The following is a 24,472-nucleotide window of genomic DNA, read 5'->3' as shown; positions in this document are numbered from 1 at the left end:
ATCTGTTGTGACTAGTTAGAGGTCTGAGAAATGCGTGTCAGTTTCACAAAATTATCACAAAGCCCAAAAAAAAGTTTGATGTTAATTTCCTGAACAGGTCGTTGCTTCATAGGTCTCCAAAGAATTTTACTAATTGTGCTTGATGATATTACAGAACTAAACTTCCAGCATTAGAATGACATGTCTGTCGCAAGACAGCTCTAAGTTACTCCTAATCTCTCGACGAGTGCGATTGCCTACCTCGTAAACGTCTTTTGCTTCTCTATTTTATCTCGTATCGACACTAATAATGTGTCGAACCATGCCGTATTGATCGGAAAATAATATGTAAAATCTTTCGGGTCCGTGATTCTGATATCAGTCAAGATATAAACATGTGACCAGTTACTCCATTTTTTAATCAATCTCGGACTCATTTCCTGTTTTCGTTATTTTCTGTTGCTTGCAAGCTATAGCTAACATAATTGCAGGACACGCCTTTCTTTGGGTCTTAAACACCTTAACCATGCAAAATCGCGTTGTAAACTGACAACCTTAGTCGCTGATATTGATACTGTGAGGTCGCTTCAGCATATTGAAGGTCTGGCGATTTAGTATTGTCAATAAATAGTGAACGTGTGCAGCCTCCTTCAAAGACGAATCCTAAGTATTATGTTCAAGTGACGCAATGTTAGTATAGTAAAAAAAACAATAACTGGTTAAAACATACGTCGATAAGAACACCTGAAGGTTAAATTAAATGCACCACAGCTAAACTATGATACCAGGAGATTAAAAGTAATTTTTTCTTTTTTTAATTTATCAGCACACGGCTGAAAGTGATAATGATTAACACAGCTTCAATGGAGTGCAGAGTTACTATTCCCAAAAGTTTAACACCATCTGAATAAGTGAGTGAGTAGTCTCATACCTCTTACAAAATATCTGTCAAGTTTAAGCTGCTATTAAGTCACAGTCACCTAGAATGAATTCTCAGTGCCTCCTCAAAGATGATGGGGTAGTGACTGACCTGTTTCAGTACACACAAGGAGCCCTCAGCGACAATCTTTAATTTTTAACTAGAAATGACAGTAAAACTTTTACGTGGGATGTTTTATTGTGTGACATGGCCTTCTTGCCGTTAAAATTGTATGACGAGAGCTGTTATGCTCAACTTCTTAGGTATGTAATATAAATTCTGATGAAGCCTCCCTTAGTTTAGGAGTCGAAACTGTGGTCAATTTGGCTATAAAATCCATCAGGGAGTACGTATTTGTCGTAACGTCCACTGAACGAGGGTCATTGTCTCCCACCCCACGCCACGCCTCGAGTGAGCTGCCTCATGCGCAGTGCTTGCAGTGCCGTGGCGCGGTTGCATCCCCAGCTGTGTGTTGCAGACTCCGGCGAGGCGAGCGGGGAGCTGGGCCCGCCCGGGGTGTCGGAGCTGCGGCAGCTGACCGCCGGCGAGCTGTGGCTGGCCGTGTCGACGCAGCGCGCCGCCGTCGCCCGCGGCCGCCTCGCCCCGCGCCTCGTCGCCGCCGCCAGGGACGCCGAAAGGCCGGCGCATCTGCTGCCGCCACCGCCCGCGCCCACACTCACGCCCACATCTGCAGCTGGCACCGCGCACGGGCTCGCCTGGGTCGCCGTCGACTCCGAGTGCACACTACACCTCGACGTGAGTACAAGTCCCCTACCGAACTTCGATATTTCTTACATCTTTAAACGTGGCTGTGAGACAGCAACCGTGCAAGAGTATGACAGGTATAAAACTGCCAATTTCTCGCAACAAAATTCTTGTTTTAGCCGGTTTCGACAATGACTATGAGTGTCTTCGTCACAAATTTTACCTAAGAACATTGTACATACAGTACTGGCCATTACAATTACTACACCAAGAAGAAATGCAGATGATAAACGCGTATTCACTGGACAAATATATTACACTAGAACTGACATGTCATTACATTTTCAAGCAATTTGGGTGCATGGATCCTCAGAAATCAGTACCCAGAACAACCACCTCAGGCCGTAATAACGGCCTTGATAAGCCTGGGCATTGAGCCCAACAGAGCTCGGATGGCGTGTACAGGTACAGCTACCCATGCAGCTTCAACACGATACCACAGTTCATCAAGAGTAGCGACTGGCGTATTGTGAAGAGCCAGTTGCTCGGCCACCATTGACCAGACGTTTTCAATTGATAACAGATCTGGAGAATGTGCTGGCCAGGGCAGCAGTCGAACATTTTCTGCATCCAGAAAGGCCCGTACAGGACCTGCAACATGCTTTCGTGCATTATCCTGCTAAAATGTAGGGTTACACAGAGATCCAATGAATGGTAGAGCCACAGGTCGTAACACATCTGAAATGTAACGTCCACTGTTGAAAGTGCCGTCAATGCGAACGAGAGGTGACCGAGACGTGTAACCAATGGCACCCCATACCATCACGCCGGGTGATACGCCAGTATGGCGATGATGAATACACGCTTCTATTGTGCGTTCACCGCGATGGCGCCAAACACGGACGCGACCATCATGACGCTGTAAACAGAACCTGGATTCATCCGAAAAAATGACGTTTCGCCATTCGTGCACGCAGGTTCGTCGTTGAGTACACCATCGCAGGTGCTCCTGTCTGTGATGCAGCATCAAGGGTAACCGCAGCCGTGGACTCCGAGATAATATTCCATGCTGCTGAAGAAGTCGAACTGTTCGTGCAGATCGTTGTCTTGCAAACGTCCCCATCCGTTGACTCGGGGATCGAGACGTGGCTGCACGATCCGTTACAGCCATGCGAATAAGATGCCTGTCATCTCGACTGCTGGTAATAAGAGGCCGTTGGGGTGCAGCGCGGCGTTCCGTATTACCCTCCTGAACCAACCGATTCCATATTCTGCTAACAGTCATTGGATCTCGACCAACGTGAGCAGCATTGTCGCGATACGATAAACCGCAATCGCGATCGGTTTGAAACATTCCTCATGTCAGCACGTTGTAGGTGTCGCCACCGGCGCCAACCTTGTGTAAATGCTCTGAAAAGCTAATCATTTGCATATCACAGCATCTTCTTTCTGTCGGTTAAATTTCGCGTCTGTAGCACGTTATCTTCGTGGTGCTGCAATTTCATTGGCCAGTAGTGTATACAGCCGTTCGCTTGACGAAACATCCGTACCCAAAGACTGGAAAGTTGCACAGGTCACACCAATATTCAATAATGGTGGTAGGAGTAATCCGCTCAATTACAGGCCCATATCGTTAACGTCGATATGCAGCAGGATTTTAGAACATCTGTTGTGTACGAACATTATGAATTACCTCGAAGACAACGGTCTATTGGCACACTGTCAAAATGGGTTTAGAAAACAACGTTCCTGTGAAACACAACTAGCTCTTTATTCACTCGAAGTGTTGAGTGCTATTGACTAGGGACTGCTGATCGATTCCGTATTTCTGGATTTCCGGAAGGCCTTTGACACTATCACACTAGCACCTCGTAGTGAAATTGCGTGCTTGTGGAATATTTTCTCAGTTTGTGACTGTATTTGTGATTTCCTGTCAGAGAGGTCACAGTTCGTAGTAATTGACGGAAAGTAATCGAGTAAAACAGAACTGGTTTCTGGCGTTCCCCGAGGTAGTGTTAAAAGACCTTTGCTGTTCCTTATCTATATAAACGATTTGGGAGACAATCTGAGCAGCCGCCTTCGGTTGTTTGCAGATGATGCTGTCGTTTATCGACTAATAGTCGTCAGAAGATTAAAACAAACTGAAAAACGATTTAGAAGGAATATCTGAATGGTGCGAAAAGAGGCAGTTGACCTTAAACAACGAAAACTGTGAGGTCATCCACATGAGTGTAACTTCGGCTACACGATAAATCAGTGTAATATAAAAGCCGTAAATTCAATTAAATACCTAGGTATTACAATTACGAACATTTAAATTGGAAGGAACACGTAGAAAATGTTGTGGGGAAGGCTAACCAAAGACTGTGTTTCATTGGCAGGACACTAAGAAAATGTAACAGACCTACTAAGGGGACTACGCTTGTCCGTCCTCTTTTAGAATACTGCTGCGTGGTGTGGGATCCTTACCAGGTAGAACTGACTGAGTACATCGAAAAAGTTCAAAGGCAGCATGTTTTGTATTATCGCGAAGTATGGGAGAGAGTGTTACAGAAATGATACAGGATTTGGGTTGGACATCATTAAAAGAAAGTCGTTTTTCGATGCGACAGAACCTTCTCACGAAATTCCAATCTCCAACTTTCTCCTCCGAATGGGAAAATATTTTTTTGACACCAACCTACATTGAGAGGACGATCACCGCGATAAAATAAGAGAAATCAGAGCTCGTACGGAAAGATCTAGGTGTTCATTCTTTCGACGCGCAATACGAGATTGGATGAATGGTGGTTCGATAAACCGTCTGCCAAGTCCTTAAATGTGATTTGCAGAGTATTCATGTAGATTTAGATGAAGATTGTAAATAAATCTTAAAATAGACATGAATGAAAAATAACCAATTTTTATTTATTACGAACAGATTTAAAAAAAGACTGTACTCTCATCTGGTAACTGCTAACGAATTTAGGGGGGGTAGGACGTCAAAGGGGCCGAATTGGAGCAGGAGAGGCATCACAGGAGATTTTAATTTCCAGTGTCTATACTTTTACAAATAAATTCATAAAACTTTGTCAGCATCAGCAGGAAAGATTCAGGATTCACACTCACTGCAGTGAAAGTTCGAAAACATAGCAAAATAATTTTTTTTAGGTGTGAAATTTCATCATTTTTTCACTTACTAATGGCTGCATAGATTCATCGATGAATTTTGCACAGCGTACATACCATACTCACAGGTGTATGAAACTCTAGAATTTATTTAATTTATGGAAGAAATGAGTGAACTGTTATATTTTAAACTTCATGTTCAGAAAAAAATACAAATTTTATACTTAATTGCCTCAATTTTTACCACAGTTAGATTCGCAAAACTCTATAATTTCATACACTTTTAAGTATGGTTTGTATGCTGTGCAAAATTCATAAAAGAATCTCTCTTCCTTATGAATAAAAGTGTACCTGTAGCAACATTAGTAAGTGAAAAAAGTGATGAAATTTCACATGTAAAAAAAATAATTCGTTATGTTTTCGAACTTCCACTGCTATGAGTGTGAATTCTGAATTCTTCCTGGTCATTTTGACTTAGTTTTATGAATTTATTTGTAAAAGTATAGACAGTGGAAATTAAAATGTCCTGTGGTGCCTCTCCTGCTCCAATTCGGTCCGTTTGACGTCCTTCCCCCCCCCCCCCCCTTAATAGTAATAATAGCTTCTTCACATAAAATACTTCATTAAGGAGTTAGTATTAAAATCATATCCTTATTTAAGGGCAATACATCACATAAAATGCGCTAGCTGGATTGCTGGTTGCACTTCAGTACTCACGAGTGAGTCCTTCCGCTTTTTTCACAACCACAATGCTCTAAGTTTGCTATCCGACATACAAGAGAGCTGTGGTTGTTCCTTCGCATTTGCACTTCATAATCACATTACCTACTGTCGACGTGGGAGGCTTTAGAAAAGTTGAAACGTCGCTGATGTTTTATCACTCCAGTGTTACCAATGACTAATCCACGTTCGAAGTCACTGACCTCTGCTGGCCCACGCTTTCGGCTGTTCCTGCTCCCCGACTGACAGAAAAATATTCCTTGCCCCTTTTTTTACTAGCCGGTCCACCTCTTCTGACATCTAGTGGTGAATTCCAAATTCCACGCCGAGCGAGGTGGCGCAGTGGTTAGCACACTGGACTCGCTTTCGGGAGGACGACGGTTCAATCCTGCGCCCGGCCGTCCTGATTTCGGTTTTCCGCGCTTTCCTTAAATCGCTTCAGGCAAATGCCAGGATGTTATCTTTGAAAGGGCACGGCCGACTTCCTTCCCTAATCCAATGAGACCGATGACCTGACTGTTTCGTCTCTTCCCCAAACAACCCAACCCACATTCCCAACACTTTTGATCAGAGAGTGCACTGTCGCTCGAATTGCTCAGCACAGGCTGCTGCGTGGCTGTGCAGGTGACGCTGATCCGCGGCGGCGGCGGCGAGTCTCGGGACGAGGAGGCAGAGGACGCAGAGGAGGCGCGCGAGTGGCTGTCGGTGCAGCTGATGCTGGAGGCGCGGCCGCTGGAGGCTCCGGGCGCGCCCGTCTGGAGCCGCGAGCTGGCGGCGCTCAACGCCAGCAGGCGCGGCCGCGCCTTCCAGCTGGAGGAGTCGCTGGCCGACGTGCCGGCCGCGGAGCTGGCCCGCCTCGAGTACGGCGTCTGCGACCTGGTGGTGCGCGACGCCACCACAGGGCAGCTGCTGCTCAGCGGCCGCCTGCCGCAGGTGGGTGGCGCAGCGCGCCGACGGCCGTCACCCGCTCGACGGAAGAGGCGGCAAGATAAGCAAACGCGTGTCTCGGCGTATCCGTAGATACTCGATCGTTTCCGTGAAAACGACAGTCAAAGCTTTCGAGGTACTTTACGTGCCATTCGGCACACAACTAGCTCACTGAAGTGGTCCCACGGTGGCTAGCGTCGAGGCTTCACTCTTTTGCGCCCCGTGTTCGGAACCTCATTATTACTTTTATTGTACTATTTTCTTGATCTATCTACCCATGTCCAAAGAGGATTACTACACAAATATGTAAAAGAACTGACTGCAAAAAATCTGAAATTGTTTTCAGTCAAATTCCTGTGGCGTCGATAATATTGGTGGTGTTCCGCACTTGTTCCCAAGAAGTGAGTTTCGTTCAGTTAGCAAGTATACCCATTTATTGCTCGCCCGGTTAGCCGTGCGGTCTAACGCACGGCTTTTCGGATTGGGAAGGAGCGCCTGGTCCCCGGCACGAATCCGCCAGGCGGACTTGTGTCGAGGTCCGGTGAGCCGGCCAGTATTTGGATGGTTTTTAGGCGGTTTTCCGTCTGCCTCGCCAAATGCGGGCTGGTTCCCCTTATTCTGCCTCAGCTACACTATCTCGGCGATTGCTGCGCAAACAACTTCTCCACGCAAACATAGGGGTTACACTCGTCTGGTGAGAGACGTTCCCTGGGGTGTCCACCGGGGGCCGAACCGCACAATAACCCTGGGTTCGGTGTAAGGCGGTGGAGGGGTAAAGTGGACTGTGGTAGTAGTCATGGGGTTGTGGACCGCTGCGGCTGCCGCGGGGTCAGAGCCTCTCCGTCGTTTCTAGGCCCCTGGTTAACATACAGTACTATTCAATACACACAACACCCATTTATTTCTGCAGCCTGCAAGGATGAGCTTGTATCTAGTCGGTCCTGGCCTGCCCAGCTGATTTTCTCTTCCTCAAGAAATCAGTAAGGGAAACACATCATTACCGAAATAGTTCTCAAAGCGAACAGACAGCAATGGACCATACACACATATATTACGTAATAAATGTAGGACACTTATTGTGAACCCCAGTTATAGCTTTACAATTAATGTAGCTCCCATATCTTGGTAGGAAACATTCGTGTAATAACCTTCTACTGATAGGTAGAAAAATGAAAAGGAAAAAAACTATAATGGTACAATAATCGGGTTTCGAACACAGGGTGCAAAAGGTTGCAGCCGGGATGCTACCTACTGTGCCAAAGTTACAGTTGAAGTTATCGCGCGAAAGTAGCATCTAAAGTGCGTCAAATACCTTGACCGTCGTTTGCTCAGAAACGGTCGAGTATCTAAGAGTAAGCGGAGACAAGTGTTCATTTATTTTGCCCCTCTTACAGCAAGGGAAGTTTCTGGGACGTTGGGCTATGGCATTTGTCGTGTTTTCCTTGTCAGTAGGAAAGTAGCAAGTGAAGCTGAGGAAGGAAGTTACAAAAAGCGCAAGGAGGGCAGGTTAGTGTTGCATTCAGATGATCGGTTTGGGGTTTAGATTGGGATTTGGATACGAGGAATAGACTGATACAGGGTTGCTAGAATAAGTATTATAATAAATCATCACACATTCAAAAATCACCATCATATTCATACATATAACCGCAGTCTTGGTCAATCTAGCCACTATCTGCATTACGGTTAACCTTATCATCAGTAACCACATCATCACTAACCCTGCCACCATTAACCCTTATACTATCTTGATCGCCTGCATCCACATGATCATCCATATCATAGTCATTCGCATTCTGATCACCCACATCATCATTACCTATTTTATCATTATCAATATCACTGAGCTATGTGGCCCAGTGGCTAGCAGAATGGACTCATTTGGGAGGAGGATGGTTCAAATCCCAATCAGGTCATCCCGATTTGGGTTTCCCGAGCTTTGCCTCAGTAGCTTAAATCGCTCAAGATTTCACGTACAAAGCTTTATATTTACCTACTAAAATGTACTTCAAACATCGTCAATGATTAGCTGGACTGCTATATTTATGGGTGCAGCGAATATTATCGAGAGGTTTGTTACTGTTTATGTTTATGAGCAGGCAACTTCATTGTATACTAAGATAAACAGGTACTGCAAAGATGTAACAACTACCAAAGAAAATAAACTACTCCTAACCTTTCAAATCCTACCGGACTCTGCGTCCAAAGATTAAAAAAAGTCTCTTGCTTGTAACAGGAATTTCTTTGACCAAGACAATTTGACACTTAGGCAACTGTCATTCAGTCAAGATGGTACACTCCGTGTTGAAACATAGCAGTAGCCTCTGCCAGAAATATCGACTCTTAGACAATGTGTCTAATAGTGTATTTTAATACGACAGTGTGCAATCTTAGGCAATGTATAACACTTTTAAGTAAGCATTTAAATATGGATGCTTATATGGTTATATCACTTGCTATGTATTTCACTGTTATTGTCTAATCTGCTTTGAGAAAACACTTGATAATGGCACTTTGAAGCCAAAATAACAATTGTGTAAGTGTAAATGGAACACTGTAAATAAACAGCAGTCTAATGTCGGTACTGACTAAAGAAATTACAGGGTGTTTCAGAGTCTTTACATCAACCGCCTAGGGGGTGATATATCACATAACTGGAGACAACTTTCGTTACAGATCCCCGTAAAATGTTCGCTGATATGCTTCCCGGCGATGTTGGCATCCTATTGTGATGGTTAAGCTCCTGGTGGCAGGGTATAACCACTGTACATGCGTATGCATTGTATGTTGCCTATAGTCAGTCACCTGCTCTGTATGAAATGCCATGGGCGCAGCAAAACTGAAGTTCTTGATTTACATCTAAAATGTGGAAGATTCGGGCAGAATAGATTGCTGAGGCATAACGGTCTCAATCGTCTAACTTTGTCTAAAGGCATGAGGGTGCACTCATACTGACAAGTGTTTACCGAACCAGTGTCTGTTACGGTTTAGTAAAGTTGCAACTGTTGTCGCGAGCGAATTGAATAGTCTGCATATAAAAGTGAGCGAATTCGCTTTCCAGACCATTTCCAACGTAAGTAAGTCTGTCATTTTTTTTTCTTCACAATCAATATTTAGTCCACCTACATCAGCATTTTCTTAGTAACATTTGATTACGATGAACTTGAAAAAAAAAATTCTACTTCCTCGGTCGCCTTTTATTCTTCATTTGACGAATTCTACCACATTGTTTGCCTATCTAGTTTGCAGATGGAAGGTCATTGTGTACGGGAAACAGAGAGAAACTTGGTCCACTAAAAACATAGAAAAAACTTTGGATCGGTAATTAGTAGAACGATGACTAACGATAAAGCATCGTGCTTTGACTAGTTTAAAACGATATGTAAAAAATGAAAAAGGACAATCCGCTTTCAAAAACTATCAAAACTTGCAGAAAATATCAGTGTTTTCAATAAGGAGCAAGAGCTAGAACTTGTCAAATATATTAAGGACATGCAAAAGCGATGTCTTGGTATAACTATAAAAGAACTACTGAGGTTAGTGTATAAGCTGTGTGAACAAAACGAATGCACACATCCATTCCACAACAAAATGAAAATGGCTAGAGAAATTGGGTCCCTGGATTTCTGGCTCGCTACGCTGACCTAAGTTTCAGGAAGCAGTGGCCTCATAACCCATGTCCTGACATGGATATTGAGCACGATAAAGCCCAGCTTACTTTTAAGATGGGTCATCGAAGAAAATAACTATGAAAAACGGAGTCCATTCTTCCGCCCCATGCATGGGGCAGAATGGTTTTAAAGACACCTATTCAGTTTATTCATATAACAAACGATACACACTGAAAATTATAGAAACATTATGTTATCCTCATCTGCAAATCTTATTTTAAAAATGTTATAGTAAACGGTTCCTAATTTTTCATTTTTTTCCATCTCTGAGACCTCCAAACTTTGCTCCAAACGTTAGGGTGGCCGTTCTCCTCCGGTCTTCCCTACTTTTCCTCACTTAGAGGCACTCATTCTTAAGGTCTACATCTTGAAAATGACTACTAGTTTACTAGAGTAGGTAGTATACAGAACACCTGATTAGCAGACCATGCTGGTCGATGAAATCTCGATATCCTACGGCCGCCGAATACTAAAGAACGCCTACCGTCGCCTTGAAGCGTCAGCGAACACTTTATGTCTAACAAAGGCTGTTCCCCATGTCGCAATCTACCATCCCTAAACGTTTGATGCAAAAATTTTAAAACACCTTGTACAGTAATAGTTTCAGTTCATTGCTTTCTCAGCTATGAAGATGGGCAAGGGTCCAAATAAAATATAAAGTATATATTTGTGGCTTTGCCAATGTCTGTAATTCCTTTGTGTCTTAAAATATAAAATGCTAAAAATATAGGTTCTCTCATATGCACTGTCCATTCACATTACCGTGACCACCTATTAAAAGCTTCAATAACCATCGTTTGTAGTGCAAATCGCTGCGGTACGCGCAGGTAAAGAGTCAGTGAGGTTCTGGAAGGTATCAACAGGGATATGCAGCCGCGCCATTTCTAAAGTGGCATGGCCAGCTACGCTAGGTTTTTCGGTTGACGATCCATGGCGTGATTGTCCCACAGATTCTAGATTCGGTTTAAATCTGCGAAGTTTGGTGGGCAGAGGAGTAAGGTAAACTCATCCCGGCACCCTTCAAACCATGCTCGTACAGTGTGAGCCGTATGATACGTAGCACTGTTCTGCTGGTAGATGCCCTCGTGCGAGGGAAAACAAGTTGCATGTATAAGCGGACATGGTTCCCAAGAATAGATTCGTACTTGCGTCTATCCATTGTGTCTTCCAGAGTGACGATATCGCCCAGGGAATGCCACGAAAACATTCCCCAGACCATAAAACTCCCTCCTGTGGCCTGAACTAAAAAAAAGGTTCAAATGGCTCTAAGCACATCTGAGGTCATCAGTCCCCTAGACTTAGAACTATTTAAACTAACCTAAGGACATCACACACATCCATGGCCAAGGCAGGATTCGAACCTGCGACCGAAGCAGCAGCGTTGTTCCGGACTGAAGCACCTAGAACCGCTCGACCACAGCGGCCGGCCAAGTGGTCTGAACTCTTCCGCTGATTGTTGTAGAGTATTTTTCCAACGGCCATCTGTCGTCTGAAGAAGCCCCCTGTCGGCACTCACTGGCAAAGTTCAGCGTCGATCGCCGATGAACAGCGTCAGCTTGGGTGCACAAACGAGGGCCTGCTGTAGAGGCTCACAAGCACCAACATTCGCTGAACGGCCGTTGAGTTGGCACTTTTTGTTGCCCTTTGCTTCATCTGCGCGGGCAATTGCTCAACAGTTTCACGTCTATTCACCTGTACACACCTCCACAGCAGAGGCTGACCCCTGTCACCTACGGCCCGCGGTGCACCACGGTTGCTTTGTTGCCAGTTTTGGATAGTGCCATTTTGCTGTGCACGCTATACTTTAATCACAACGGCATGCGAACAGTTTACCAACGAAGCCCCTTCGAAATTTCTTCTACCCTTGGACTGAAAGACAATGATCATGCCCTTTTGGACATTACATAAATCGCTCTTTTTCCGCGTCCTCCCTTTCTACGCGCTTTATATACCCTCCGTTGCTACAGTTGCCAGCTGCTGTGTGCGCGTGGTCATTGCACGTTGGCGTCAAACATAGGCGGTGGTGACATTAATGTGTCTGGACTGTGCAGATACTGGGTGATGAAAAAGTCAGTATAAATTTGAAAACTGAATAAATCTCTGAATAATGGAGATAGATAAGTACAAATTGACACACATGCTTGGAATGACATGGGGTTTTATTAGAACTAAAAAAGTACAAACGTTCAAAAATGTCCGAGAGATGGCGCTTAATCTGATGAGAATAGCATTAATTAGCATAGTAAAATAAGACAAAGAAAAGATGATGTTCTTTACACGAAATGCTCAATATGTCCACCATCATTCCTCAAGAATAGCTGTAGCCGAGGAATAATGTTGTGAACAGCAGTGTAAAGCATGTCCGGAGTTACTGTGAGACATTGGCGTCGGATGTTGTCTTTCAGTATCCGTAGAGATGTCGGTCGATCACGATACAGTTGCAACTTCAGGTAACCCCAAAGCCAATAATGGCACGGACTGACGTCTGGGGACCTGGGAGGCCAAGCATAACGAAAGTGGCGCTTGAGCACACGATCATCACCAAACGACGAGTGCAAGAGATCTTTCACCGGTCTAGTAATATGTGGTGGAGCGCCATCCTGCATAAACATCGTACGTTCTAGCAGGTGTGTATCAGCCAGACTGGGGATGATGCGATTTTGTAACATATCGGCGTACCTCTCACCAGACCGGGAGCAGTTACAAAACCAGAATCACGCTTTCCTCGAAGAAAAAGGCCCGATAACGGTAGATGTGGTAAATCCAACCCATACCGTGACTTTCTCGTCGTGCAATTGAGTTTCCACGACAGTTCTAGGATTTTCGGTAGCCCAAAATCTGCAGTTGTGGGCGTTGGCAGACCCTCGGAGCGTGAAATGAGCTTCGTCGGTTCACAATACGTTTCTCAACCAATCATCTTCCACCAACTTTTGAAACGCCCACACCGCAAATGCCTTCTGCTTCACTAAATCGCCAGGTAACAGTTCATGATGCCGATGGATTTTGTACGGATAGCATCGGAGGGTACGCCTCAGTGCCAACCAAACAGTAGTGGATGGAATGCCGGTGCGACGTGCGACTGCACGACCGCTGACTTCCCCGTGCATAGACGAACCCGCTACAGTCTCCTTTTCTTCCTGAACTGTCTCAGCAGCATTACGCCTTGTGCTCGGTCTGCCACTACGGGATCTATCGTCTAAACAACCCGTGGCTTCGAACTTCGCAATCATTGTCGCCACAGCTGCATTTGTCAACGAACCTTTACCCGTTCGAACCCCATTCCTACGGCGATAGGACTGTAACGCTGAACTAGCAGATTCCCCCATTCTGATAATACAGCTTCACTAAAAGCGTCTTTTCAGGTAACGTCAACGCGCTGCGACTGCTGCCGCATCTGATTCTGTCTCTCATTACAGCTCCTTTTATAGACGAGTGTCAGGCGCAGTCACTGACGTTTTGCTGTCCAGCTCCATCTGTGGGACATTTTGTGAACGTTTTTTTTTTTTCCTAATAAAATCCCATGTCATTCCGGACATGTGTGTCAGTTTTTACCTCTGTATCTGCATTATTCCGTGGTTTATTAAGTTTTCAAATTTATAGTGACTTTTTGATCACCCTGTATTTTCAACACAATTTTTTTCGGGTTGTGACTTGACGAATTAACAGCAATAGCGGTCCTAGCGTAGTTCGTTCGTGTGTCGGCAGACGAAGGTGCCAGCGTCGTGCCAGCCGCGGTCCACGGACAACGACGTGGTGCCGGTGCTGCACCAGGAGGCGGCGGGGGCGGGGGCGGGGGCGGGCCCCGGGGGCGAGTCCGGCCCGTGCCTGTGGGAGCAGCGCTTCTACGAGGAGGGCGCGCAGTGGCGGGCGCCCGGCTGCCGCGCCTGCCACTGCCTGCGGGGACGGGCCCGCTGCGAGCCGCAGCTGTGCCCGCCCGCGCCCGCCTCCTGCCCGCCCGACGGCCGCAAGCCCACGCCGCCGCCGGGGGACTGCTGCCCCGCCTGCCACAGTGAGTGTGGCAGCTACTGCGCGCGCCGGCTGGGACCTCGCATTTATGCCTGCAAGCTCATGTTCATTCTTGTCACTGCTTTGATTCCTCTCCCGTGCCAGCCTGTTCATCTCAGAGTAGCACTTGCAACTTGTATCCTCAATTATTTGCTGGAGGTATTCCAATCTCTGTTTTCCTCTACAGTTTTTACCCTCTGCAGCACCCACTAGCAACACCGAAATTATTCCCTGGATTCTTGACCGATGTCCTCTCATCCTGTCTCTTCCTATTGTCAGTATTCTCCATATATTCTTTTCCGATTCTGCGCAAAACCTTCTCATTCCTTACCTTATCAGTCCACTTAATTTTCAGAATTCTTCTGTAACACCGCATCACAAATGCTTAGATTCTCTTGTTTTCCTGTTTTCCCACCATCCTCCTCTCAGTACCAAACAATGATCTGCTTCACAGTGCATTCTCAGAAACATCTTCTTCAAATTAAGACCTGTGTTTGATAGTAGTACACTTCTCATGTTCAAGAATACCCTTTTTACCAGTGCCAGTCTACTTTTTATGTCCTCCGCCAGTCTTGCGTTCCGATTTACTCTCAATCCACACTCTGTACTCATTAGACAGCTCATTCGATTAGGAAATCCTGTAATTCATCCTCACTTTCACTGAGGATAGCAATGTCATCAGCAAATCTTCTCATTAATATCCTTTCACTTTAAATTCTAATTGCACGTTTTAACTTTTCTTATATTTCCATCAATGTTTCATCGATGTATAGATTGAACAGTAGGAATGAAATATTACAGTCATGTCTTACATATTTTTTAATCCGAGCACTTCGTTCTTGGTCTTCCACTCTTATTATTCCCTCCTAGCTCTTGTCGGTGTTGTATATTACAAATCTCTCCATATAGCTTATCCCTATTCTCCCTAGAATTTCGAACATCTTGCACCATTTGACATTATCGAACGCATTTTCTAAATCGAAAAAGCCTATGAACGCGTCTTGATTTTTCTTTAGTCTTGCTTCCATTATCAACCATAACGTCAGTATTGCCGCTCTGATGCCCTTATCTTTCCTAAAGCAACACTGACTGTCATCTGTAGGCAACCTTTTTTACGGAGAAATTTGAGGATGTTTCTTTGGACACTTCTCCAGCTAAGCCAAGTTGCTTTTACCGTTACGCCAAGTTGCTTTTAGCGTTAAGTTGACGACATGTTCATTATCTGACCTGGCGGAAGTGAAAAACTGGGAGAATTCTTAAAACATCCAAACAGTATTCACGAGTACATTAGTTTTCCCATCGTCGTAGAGATAGATGCTACACTGCCCTTCCTTGATGTCCTCGTCCGCCGGAAAACCAATGTGCACCTCTGCCACAGTGTCTGTAGGAATCCTACACACACTGATCGATATCAACACGTTCTCACCCACCACCATCCGGCACAAAAACTTGGCGTTCTGAAAACCATCATCCACTATGCTGAAAATCTGGCACTAGAACTAAGCCATCTCTTGAAACTCTTCCGGGAAAGTGGCTGCAATGCCCGCCAGGTATCACAGGCTATTTCTGGCGAGACGCAAGGAGAAAAAACACCAAAGAAGAGAGCAAGAAGCCTGCGTTTTTACCGTTCTGTGGCGCATTGTCGGGAAGGATTAACCGCCTACTGAAGAGACGCAACACATCATCAGTTTTCAGACCCTCAGCAAAACTATGACAGCTCATGAGACCTGTGAAGCACGATCTAGGGCACAGAACGCCTGGAGGATGCACAAGATACCATGTCAGTATGGCTCCTGCTACGTCGGCCAAACAGAAAGCACTGTGGAGTAACGCCGGACGGAACACACCGGGTGCTTACGCATACGCTGACCACAAAAATCAGCCGTGGCGGAACACGCTTAAGAAAATAGACAACGAATTCTATTCGACGAAACATCTGAAATTATGAGGAAGAAGGCATTTTGGGACAGCGCTATAAAAGAAGTTGTAGAAATAAAAAATATCTGAAAATATCATCGATAAGGACAGCGGTTTGCAGCTCAGCACAGGACGTGGCCATCGTGAGGTTGAAGCGGGCGTGACGGACGCGAGACGTAAACATTACCGTATTTGGCGAGGGAGAGAGCTCCAGTGACATCACAGCCAGCAGCACGGCTACAGAACGGTGAGGCCACGGTGACACAGCAGTTATATACCACTTGACAATGGTCGAGGTGAGCTCGGTTGAAAGCTCGTGGGATTTTAGCCACCTGATGCGCCTAAAAGCCCGAGAAGATTTTATTAATTCATTCCATCATAAGACCATGCATTCATAAAAAGTCATGCTTGCTTGTAGCCGGAGAAAACTTTCTTGGTACAAGTGATCGGGCAATCAATCGTCCACTCACGAGGTTAGCCTTCAGCCCGCTACAGGTACCTCACCAGTGGTTGCTTCTTGTCTGACAGATTCCATCTCACAGTTATCATTAGCACATCCGGAAGGGGGCTTTAACTGATGAAGTACATACAGCCTACTCGTTCAGAATAAATTGTGGAATACATTTCATAATTAGTACACTGTACGATCAGAAGTATCCGGACACCACTATGAAATAAGAAATTAACACTAGACATCAGAAGGATTGGCCTTGTCAATCTAAAAGGAGGCAAGGAGTAGTGTGTTATCAGTGGAGAAGCAGCGACAGCAGAATGGGTCAGTCAGGAGAGCTCAGAGAATCCGAATGTGGGTTAGTCATTGGATGTCACCTCAATAACAAATCCGTCAGGGACATTCCGACTCTTCTAAAGCTGCCAAGTTGATTATTAATGATGAGGCTGTGAAGCGGAAACACGAAGGAACAAACACAGCTAAACAAAGACCAGGCCGACTTCATATACTGAAAGAATGGGACCGTCATCCTTTGGACAGGGTGGTTGTAAGAATCTAAAAAAAAATCAGTGAAAGGAATCATTCACGAGTTCCGAAGTGCCCGAGCGGTCTAAGGTGCTGCAGTCATGGACTGTGCGGCAGGTCCCGGCGGAGGTTCGAGTCCTCCCTCGGGCATGGGTGTGTGTGTGTTTGTTCTTACGATAATTTAGGTTAAGTAGTGTGTAAGCTTAGGGACTGATGACCTTAGCAGTTAAGTCCCATAAGATTTCACACACACACACACACACACACACAGTTCCAAGTGCTGCCAACAGTCCAAATAGCACAATCACTGTGCTTAAGGAGTCTAAGAATGGGCCACAATGGTCGAACAACTCCTTACAGGCCACACATTTTGTTTTGTCAGTGCGAAGTGGCGTTTGAGATAGCGTAAAGAGCGATGCCACTGGAAACGAGTGATTTCGGGTGATGAATCATGCACGCTGCAGCAATCCGGTGGAAATGTTTGGGACATTTGGACACATGACTGAAAGTGCCCTCAGCAGAGATCAAGCTGCCATTATGGCAAAGACTGGATGATACACATATGGAAGTCCATTAACAGGTGCCTGGATACTTTTGAGCATATGGTGTACCATCTCATTACATTGTAATGATTCATGAACAGTGCGAAATCCAGAAACAGAGAGAATCGAACTATTTGAGATGTGATATTACATTATGATACTGAAAATTAAATGGTGTGATAAGATAATAAACGAGGAAGTTCTCTGCAGAATCATCGAGAAAAAGAAAGTTTGGAAAATAGTAACTACAAGATGGGAAAGGAGGATACAGAACGTGTTGCAATATCAGGGAATAAAGTCGTTGGTTACAGGGAGCAACAGAAGCTAAAATTATAGGGAAATACAGACACTGGAATGCATAGAGCAAATAACTGAGGACGCTACGTGCAAGCACTACTATGAGGTTGGCACAGGAGAGAAACCGTCGCGAGCTGCATCAAACCAACAAAAAAACTCAAATGTTTCACTGCGCCAAAACAATCACTCACCATACTTAAATCGGCTCACGAAGATACTAAAGAATTGGTGCTTGCCATAATAACTGGATGATCAGACTGATCTCCTTCTGCAATGGATTCCAATATACAGGCTGTCCCAAATCTTTAAAGTCACAATTACTTAGGCAGCAGAGAGTCTGCAGTAAGTACTTTGAGACAAGAAACTTATAGTCAGAAATGAATACTTAGTTTTTATGTCAGTAAAAAACTGACGCCTTATAACAACAAGTAAAGCTTGTATCATCTGTTCCATGTGACGACCGTCAGTCTTTTTTCATGCATTATAATGACACATAAAGGTTTGCCTCATGGTCTGTTAAATTTCCCTGTTTACTCTTTACAATGATACAGAGCGCCAGAAGGCTCCAATCAGTTCCTCCTCAGTTTCTGCTCGCGATTCATACACCAACGAATTCATCTAAACCCAAAGGGTAGAAAGTCTACTCTGTAAACATCATAGTGACCGAATAACTCACACTTCCATCAACCACAGGCCCAGTATCGAGAGAGTACGTCAGAGGTCTGCCGAGGACAGCCCCCCTACACCAAAGAATATTTGTTGTTATGTTGTCGAAGTGCTAGGAGAGCGACCGAAGTCAGTTATAATGTAGCCTTGCTATAGCCACCAGAAGCATAGATTTCCTCGATAATGAACTTAGAAAGCTCCGTGAAGGCGGTACATGTCTCCAGCAATCATCTACACGTAAACTGTCATCACTTGTACAAAAAGGAAGAGAGCGTGAGGTTTAACGTTCAGGGGATGACCGGGGCATTAGAATCAGCACAAGCTCGAATAGGCAGAGAAATGGACGGATATCGCTCAGGTTCTTTTCAGTGGGTCTGTCCCACAATTTACTATAAGTGGTTTAAATAAATCATGGGAAAGCTAAATCTGCATATCCAGATAGCAATTTTACACCCCCCCCCCCCCCCCTCCAACTAGAGTGGGACTCCACTGTACTAGTACAGGAAAGAAATGATTAAGTCGAATTACAGACATATAAATTACTTTACAGATCAGTGACTAACCACATTCTCCACGGATTAATCATGTTGTAGCTTTCGAAGTGGGATTAGATATATTTGATTCAGTCAGAGGCGAGAACCTTTCGTTATCTTTATCATCCATTCGTAAATTAGACTCCCGCAGATGGAACTGTCTCTCTATATAGGGTATTAATTTATTTTAAATGGATAAACAGACCCACATGTGTACACAAGGATAATTGCGACTCTGTAGCGCTATAGATATGGCATTATTAATGCCTGTATACCTGTTCTAGAAATACTTAATTACAAATGAGAAAAACTTTCGTGACAATTTTTGTGTGTGTGAATGGAAACAAATGGATGAGAAACCCGGTCCTAGTTGAAGTTGGATAACAACGGCAACAGAGATGTGATACAGACACCTACTGCAGCACATATCACAAACAAATTGGAGAATGACTGAAATACAGAACAATGAAATACGTTAGTAATAATAATTTAAACGCGGTACAATACTGGGATTGGACATGTACTGCATCGCCGTCTTGGTACGCTGTAATAACAGAGAGTTAGGAGAGGGAAGGTGAAAATGAGGAAAGCCACAACAGAAGTCTTAGTTGACTTCAGTAAATAATGAACATTTTGGCAAATAGAACGACTACCTGAGGCATTATTGTCAATAGACCATGACGCTGTTCATAAAGTGTAATGTTTTTATACAGCTAGAACGACTTTGTCCCATACGTTGGGTGTGCCCAACGAAACAGAACTTATGGGAGTGCATGTTTTCTCGGCGAACATCGATGATGAAATCTTGTTATCAGCCTAGTCAAGGCGACGTTCTGAGGTAACGTTTCGGCAAGTTTCCTATTCGTCATCTTCAAGCGAAGTCCTACGCCTGAAGATGACGATTAGGAAATCTGTCGAAACGCCTTGACTCGGCTGATAACCCGAGAAGACTTCAGCATTAAATAGAACTGTTTTGTGATTGAATTTTTACAATATCGAACAATTCAATGTATGAACTGATGTCGATCCATAAAAATAAATCTCACAGAGCGTGTTTGAATACTCATACATGGTATCAATATCACGATGATATTGATACCATGATAATGGCACTGATGATAACTGTTACGGTGGTGGTGGTGGTGGTGGTGGTGGTGCAACCAACCACATCTACATCTACATCCATACTCAGGAAGCCACCTGACGGTGTGTGGCGGAGGGTACCTTTAGTACCTCTATCGGTTCTTCCTTTTATTCCAGTCTCGTATTGTTCGAGGAAAGAAGGATTGTCGGTATGCCTCTGTGTGGGCTCTAACCTCTCTGATTTTATCCTCATGGTCCCTTCGCGAGATATACGTAGGAGGGAGCAATATTCTGCTTGACTCCTCGGTGAAGGTATGTTCTCGAAACTTCAACAAAAGCCCGTGCCGAGCTACTAAGCGTCTCTCCTGCAGAGTCTTCCACTGGAGTTTATCTATCATCTCCGTAACGCTTTCGCGATTACTAAATAATCTTGTAACGAAGCGCGCTGCTCTCCGTTGGATCTTGTCTATCTCTTCTATCAACCCTATCTGGTGCGGATCCCACACTGCTGAGCAGTATTCAAGCAGCGGGCGAACAAGCGTACTTTAACCTACTTCCTTTGTTGTCGGATTGCATTTCCTTAGGATTCTTCCAATGAATCTCAGTCTGGCATCTGCTTTACCGACGATCAACTTTATATGATCATTCCATTTTAAATCACTCCTAATGCGTACATCATGAATGAGCCGCTCAAATATACTCTATTCATCATCAAGAACATTGTCGTCATCACGATTAGGGTATCAATATGATACCAATTGTGTTGGTTAGTGATAGTTGTTGTTGGTGGTGGTGGTGGTGGTGGTGGTGGTGGCAGTGATCAACCGTTTACACAGCTGGATTAAATCCTCTCCTCATTATACAAGGGTGGTTAAGTTCACCTTTTTCACATGACTCTTCGATCACTCTTGTTGATTTTGTGATTTTCTTCCCCTGATGTTGGAAAGTAGCCTCCCACTGTATTATTAAACATAACGTTTAGCCACAACCCTCGTCTGGTTGATTACCCAAAAGGCCAGACTCTGAGGTACACCGCAGCATGGCGACTGCTCCAGTGGTTTGTGCCACAGACACAGTGTTTGCCCTTGCCCTGTGCAGACGAGACGAGCGCCCAGGAGAGCCGTTGGGGCGTGCGGCGCGGCTGCTCCGTGTCTGGCGAGTTCCACGCGGCCGGCTCTTCCTGGTACCCCTACGTGCCGCCACACGGCTTCGACACCTGCGTCACCGTCTCCTGTGACGTGAGTATCTGCTCCACTCTACAAAATCCTCGTGTGATGTCGCTATCTGCTCCACTCTGCACTCTACAACACCGTCCTCGCTTACGAATACTCTCAGAGCACCCACCATTCCCCAGCACATCTGTTTCTGCTACTTCCCGTATAACTCTCCTATTACTCTGCAGCATCAGTCTGTCAGACGTGTAAATCCACAAAGCAGGTCAGTTGTAATAACTTCTCTGTTTCACACACGATCTACATTGAGAGATACATGAAAGACCGGTCACAAATGTCGAAACTAAGTTTTCATTACAGCTGAACATGCCAAGAACTGAAATTTAATAGTTTGTATCGTAATTCCATACGTTCCAGAACCAAATGTTTGTTTTGTTTTCTATTCATGATTATACATTGGATTATCGTATACTATGTTGTGTGCCATGTTTTATACATTACCTATACACAGGGCGTTTAAAAGTTTTTGCGACATGCGTTTATGTGCAGTGGATCACATCGTGGGGAACAACTTTCGCCGGGGACAAAATATTCGGTAATGTTTCCCGGAGACGCTCTGCGTCGTTTAAGGCTGGTTATGCCTCTGACAAGGAGACCATTAGACCTGTTAATCACGGCTTTTGATGAGTCTGAGATATGTTGTAAATTTGATTGGATTGTTTGGAGGAGGAGACCAGACAGCGAGGTTCAAATGGTTCAAATGGCTCTGAGCACTATGGGACTCAACTGCTGTGGTCATTAGTCCCCTAGAACTTAGAACTACTTAAACCTATCTAACCTAAGGACATCATAAACATCCATGCCCGAGGCAGGATTCGAACCTGCGACCGTAGCAGTCGCACGGTTCCGGACTGCGCGCCTAGAACCGCGAGACCACCGCAGCCGGCGACAGCGAGGTCATCGGTCTCATCGGATTAGGGAAGGACGGGTAAGGAAGTGGGCCGTGCCCTTTCAAAGGAACCACCCCGGCATTTGCCTCGAGCTATTTAGGGAAATCACGGAAAACCTAAATCAGGATGACCGGACGCAGGATTGAACTGTCGTCCTCGCGAATGCGAGTCCAGTGTGCTAGCTACTGCGCCACCGCGCTCGGTCATATGTTGTAGAGAGACCTGTGCTGAAGACATGGCTACTGGTTTACATACTACGGTCTCCAGTTACCGAAAAACTCGATGTTAAAGTATTATGCGTATCTTGTATACCTGTAATGTTAGTCATATTTGGACCACGCGGAAGTAGCTCAGCGAGTAATGTTCACGGCAACCGAGACAGCAATCTAGATTCAGACCCTCTCTCTCGTACTTCCTGTTCTTGTTTTTTTTTTTTTTATTTTAATACATCGTACAGAATATCTATACATTATAAATGTCATGCAAAATTATTCAAAAATAGTCTTTTTCGCAGTAGTAATTTCATTAATAAATGAATCATTGCAGCAAACTTTCTTCATATGTGTATTACGTTTGTTATAGAACAAAATACAGAATCGTCTCACTCGTTATCGCTTGCATCGCCTGCTGTGCTAGAACAGAATTATGGATGGTATTTGTTGTAGAAGCACTCGAAGTACATATTTGTAGAACATCACTTTCACTTAATGAAAGCTAATGCTTTTTTTAGAGGTGATACTGGAAAACGGAGTTCATTTACTCTTCAATTAACTTCGAAACAAACCACGCATATCTGATTATTCATGTGAAAGCAGGTGCACTAAAGTGATGCAGACTTAAAGAATTGATTTTCGTGGAATTTTCCCTGGAAGCGATTTCTCTATTAGTCTTCAGGAAGCTGGGAGCATTTTGAATTTATTTCGTGAAAATTTTAACCTCCTTGTAAAAATAAGCGCCACGTTGGTAGCAAAGTAGAGTACATTTGGATGAGATAGTTCTTACGGTGCAGATGATGCTTTTCTTTCATCTACAAAGATTTGACTGGATAGCTTCCGATCAGTCTACCTCCACGCGTATCAAGCGAACGTTGTCCAAACGCTGAGAATTTCAATTGCGAATCACAAACTGAATTCACATTTGAAGTGAGTTTGCTGTAATGATTGCTTTGTTAATGGAATTACTACGGCGAAAATCATAATTTTACATGGCATGTACTATTTAATGATACTCTCTACGATGAAACTGAAAAAATAGAAAACACGGAAAACACGGGTAGTATTTGAACCTCTAGCGACAGCGCGATGGCTATGAACCTCACCCACAGCACTACTTCAGCGTGGTCGAAATATTACTAATGTTGCAGGTATACAACGCACACACAAAACATAGATTTTCTCCGAAACTAGGAACCATCGCATTAAAGGCCACTAGACAGTAGCTCAGGACAACTCCGACTATAACATATCGGACTCCTCAAAATCGGTGATGAACAGGACTGATTGTCCCCTTGTGAGGGGCAGCAGGACCTTGGACCCTGCGGCCTTCGTATGCAATGCGTGTTGCCTATCATCCAGGCATCTGCTCCACGTGAAAGGCGGCTCGCCGATCAAAACTGATGTCTGATCCTCTTCCAAACTTTTTTTCTCCGCGTAGACACTCATTGTTATGATTTTCTTGCTGAAAATTATTCCGTCAGTTAGCTGTTGTAGGTTGTATGTTGCACACCTGTTAGCAGACCCTGCTAGTTCCGGGATATCTCGTACTCCCAGGGTTGAGAAATATCAAAGGACACCTAATGCCATTGGGAACCGTCAACGAACATTTTGTCGCAAACAAACGTTGTTCCCCATGACATGATCTACTAGCCACAGACATTGTCGCAAATACTTTGAAACACACTGTATTTACAATCCATTTGAATCCGGTGGAACATTATTGGCAAAAAGCACTTGTGAGATATGAGAGAATGTACAGCCATTAATCATTGGATGTGAAAGAAATGCATAAATAAATTCAATGTTCTTAACTGTGTATCTCCCCTGTCGGTCTAAAAAGTTTCGAGACCGGATTAATAAAAAACAAAGTTAAGACGGTTGTTTTAATGATTCACGTGATCTATATAGTGCCCTCCCACATGAGTACAACAGCAGTGGATTTGGTGTTAATTGTGCTCCCTCTGAGCCCACGAACTGAGTACATGAGTTGAGGAAAACACATTGACTTTTAGGCTTATTTGTTAAAAGAGCAAATAATTTAATTAGAATCTTATTCCTAATAAAACATATTTAGTTCTCTGTTAACA

At 44.4% G+C, this 24,472-nt stretch overlaps 1 protein-coding gene across 1 annotated transcript in view; it reads left to right on the top strand.

Moving 5' to 3' along the window:
- Positions 1-24,472, top strand: part of LOC126355051 (dorsal-ventral patterning protein Sog-like) — a 445,293-nt gene that overhangs the window by 406,835 nt on the left and 13,986 nt on the right. The window contains exons 10-13 of the mRNA XM_050005204.1: positions 1,377-1,654; positions 6,056-6,364; positions 13,735-14,038; positions 21,147-21,286. Coding sequence (XP_049861161.1) covers positions 1,377-1,654; positions 6,056-6,364; positions 13,735-14,038; positions 21,147-21,286 — 1,031 coding nt within the window. The remainder of the gene's footprint in view (positions 1-1,376; positions 1,655-6,055; positions 6,365-13,734; positions 14,039-21,146; positions 21,287-24,472) is intronic.

This window comes from Schistocerca gregaria, chromosome 3 (genome assembly GCF_023897955.1).
Source record: "Schistocerca gregaria isolate iqSchGreg1 chromosome 3, iqSchGreg1.2, whole genome shotgun sequence".
In the NCBI taxonomy this organism is placed as follows: domain Eukaryota; kingdom Metazoa; phylum Arthropoda; class Insecta; order Orthoptera; family Acrididae; genus Schistocerca; species Schistocerca gregaria.
This window is presented reverse-complemented; position numbering and strand designations above follow the sequence as displayed.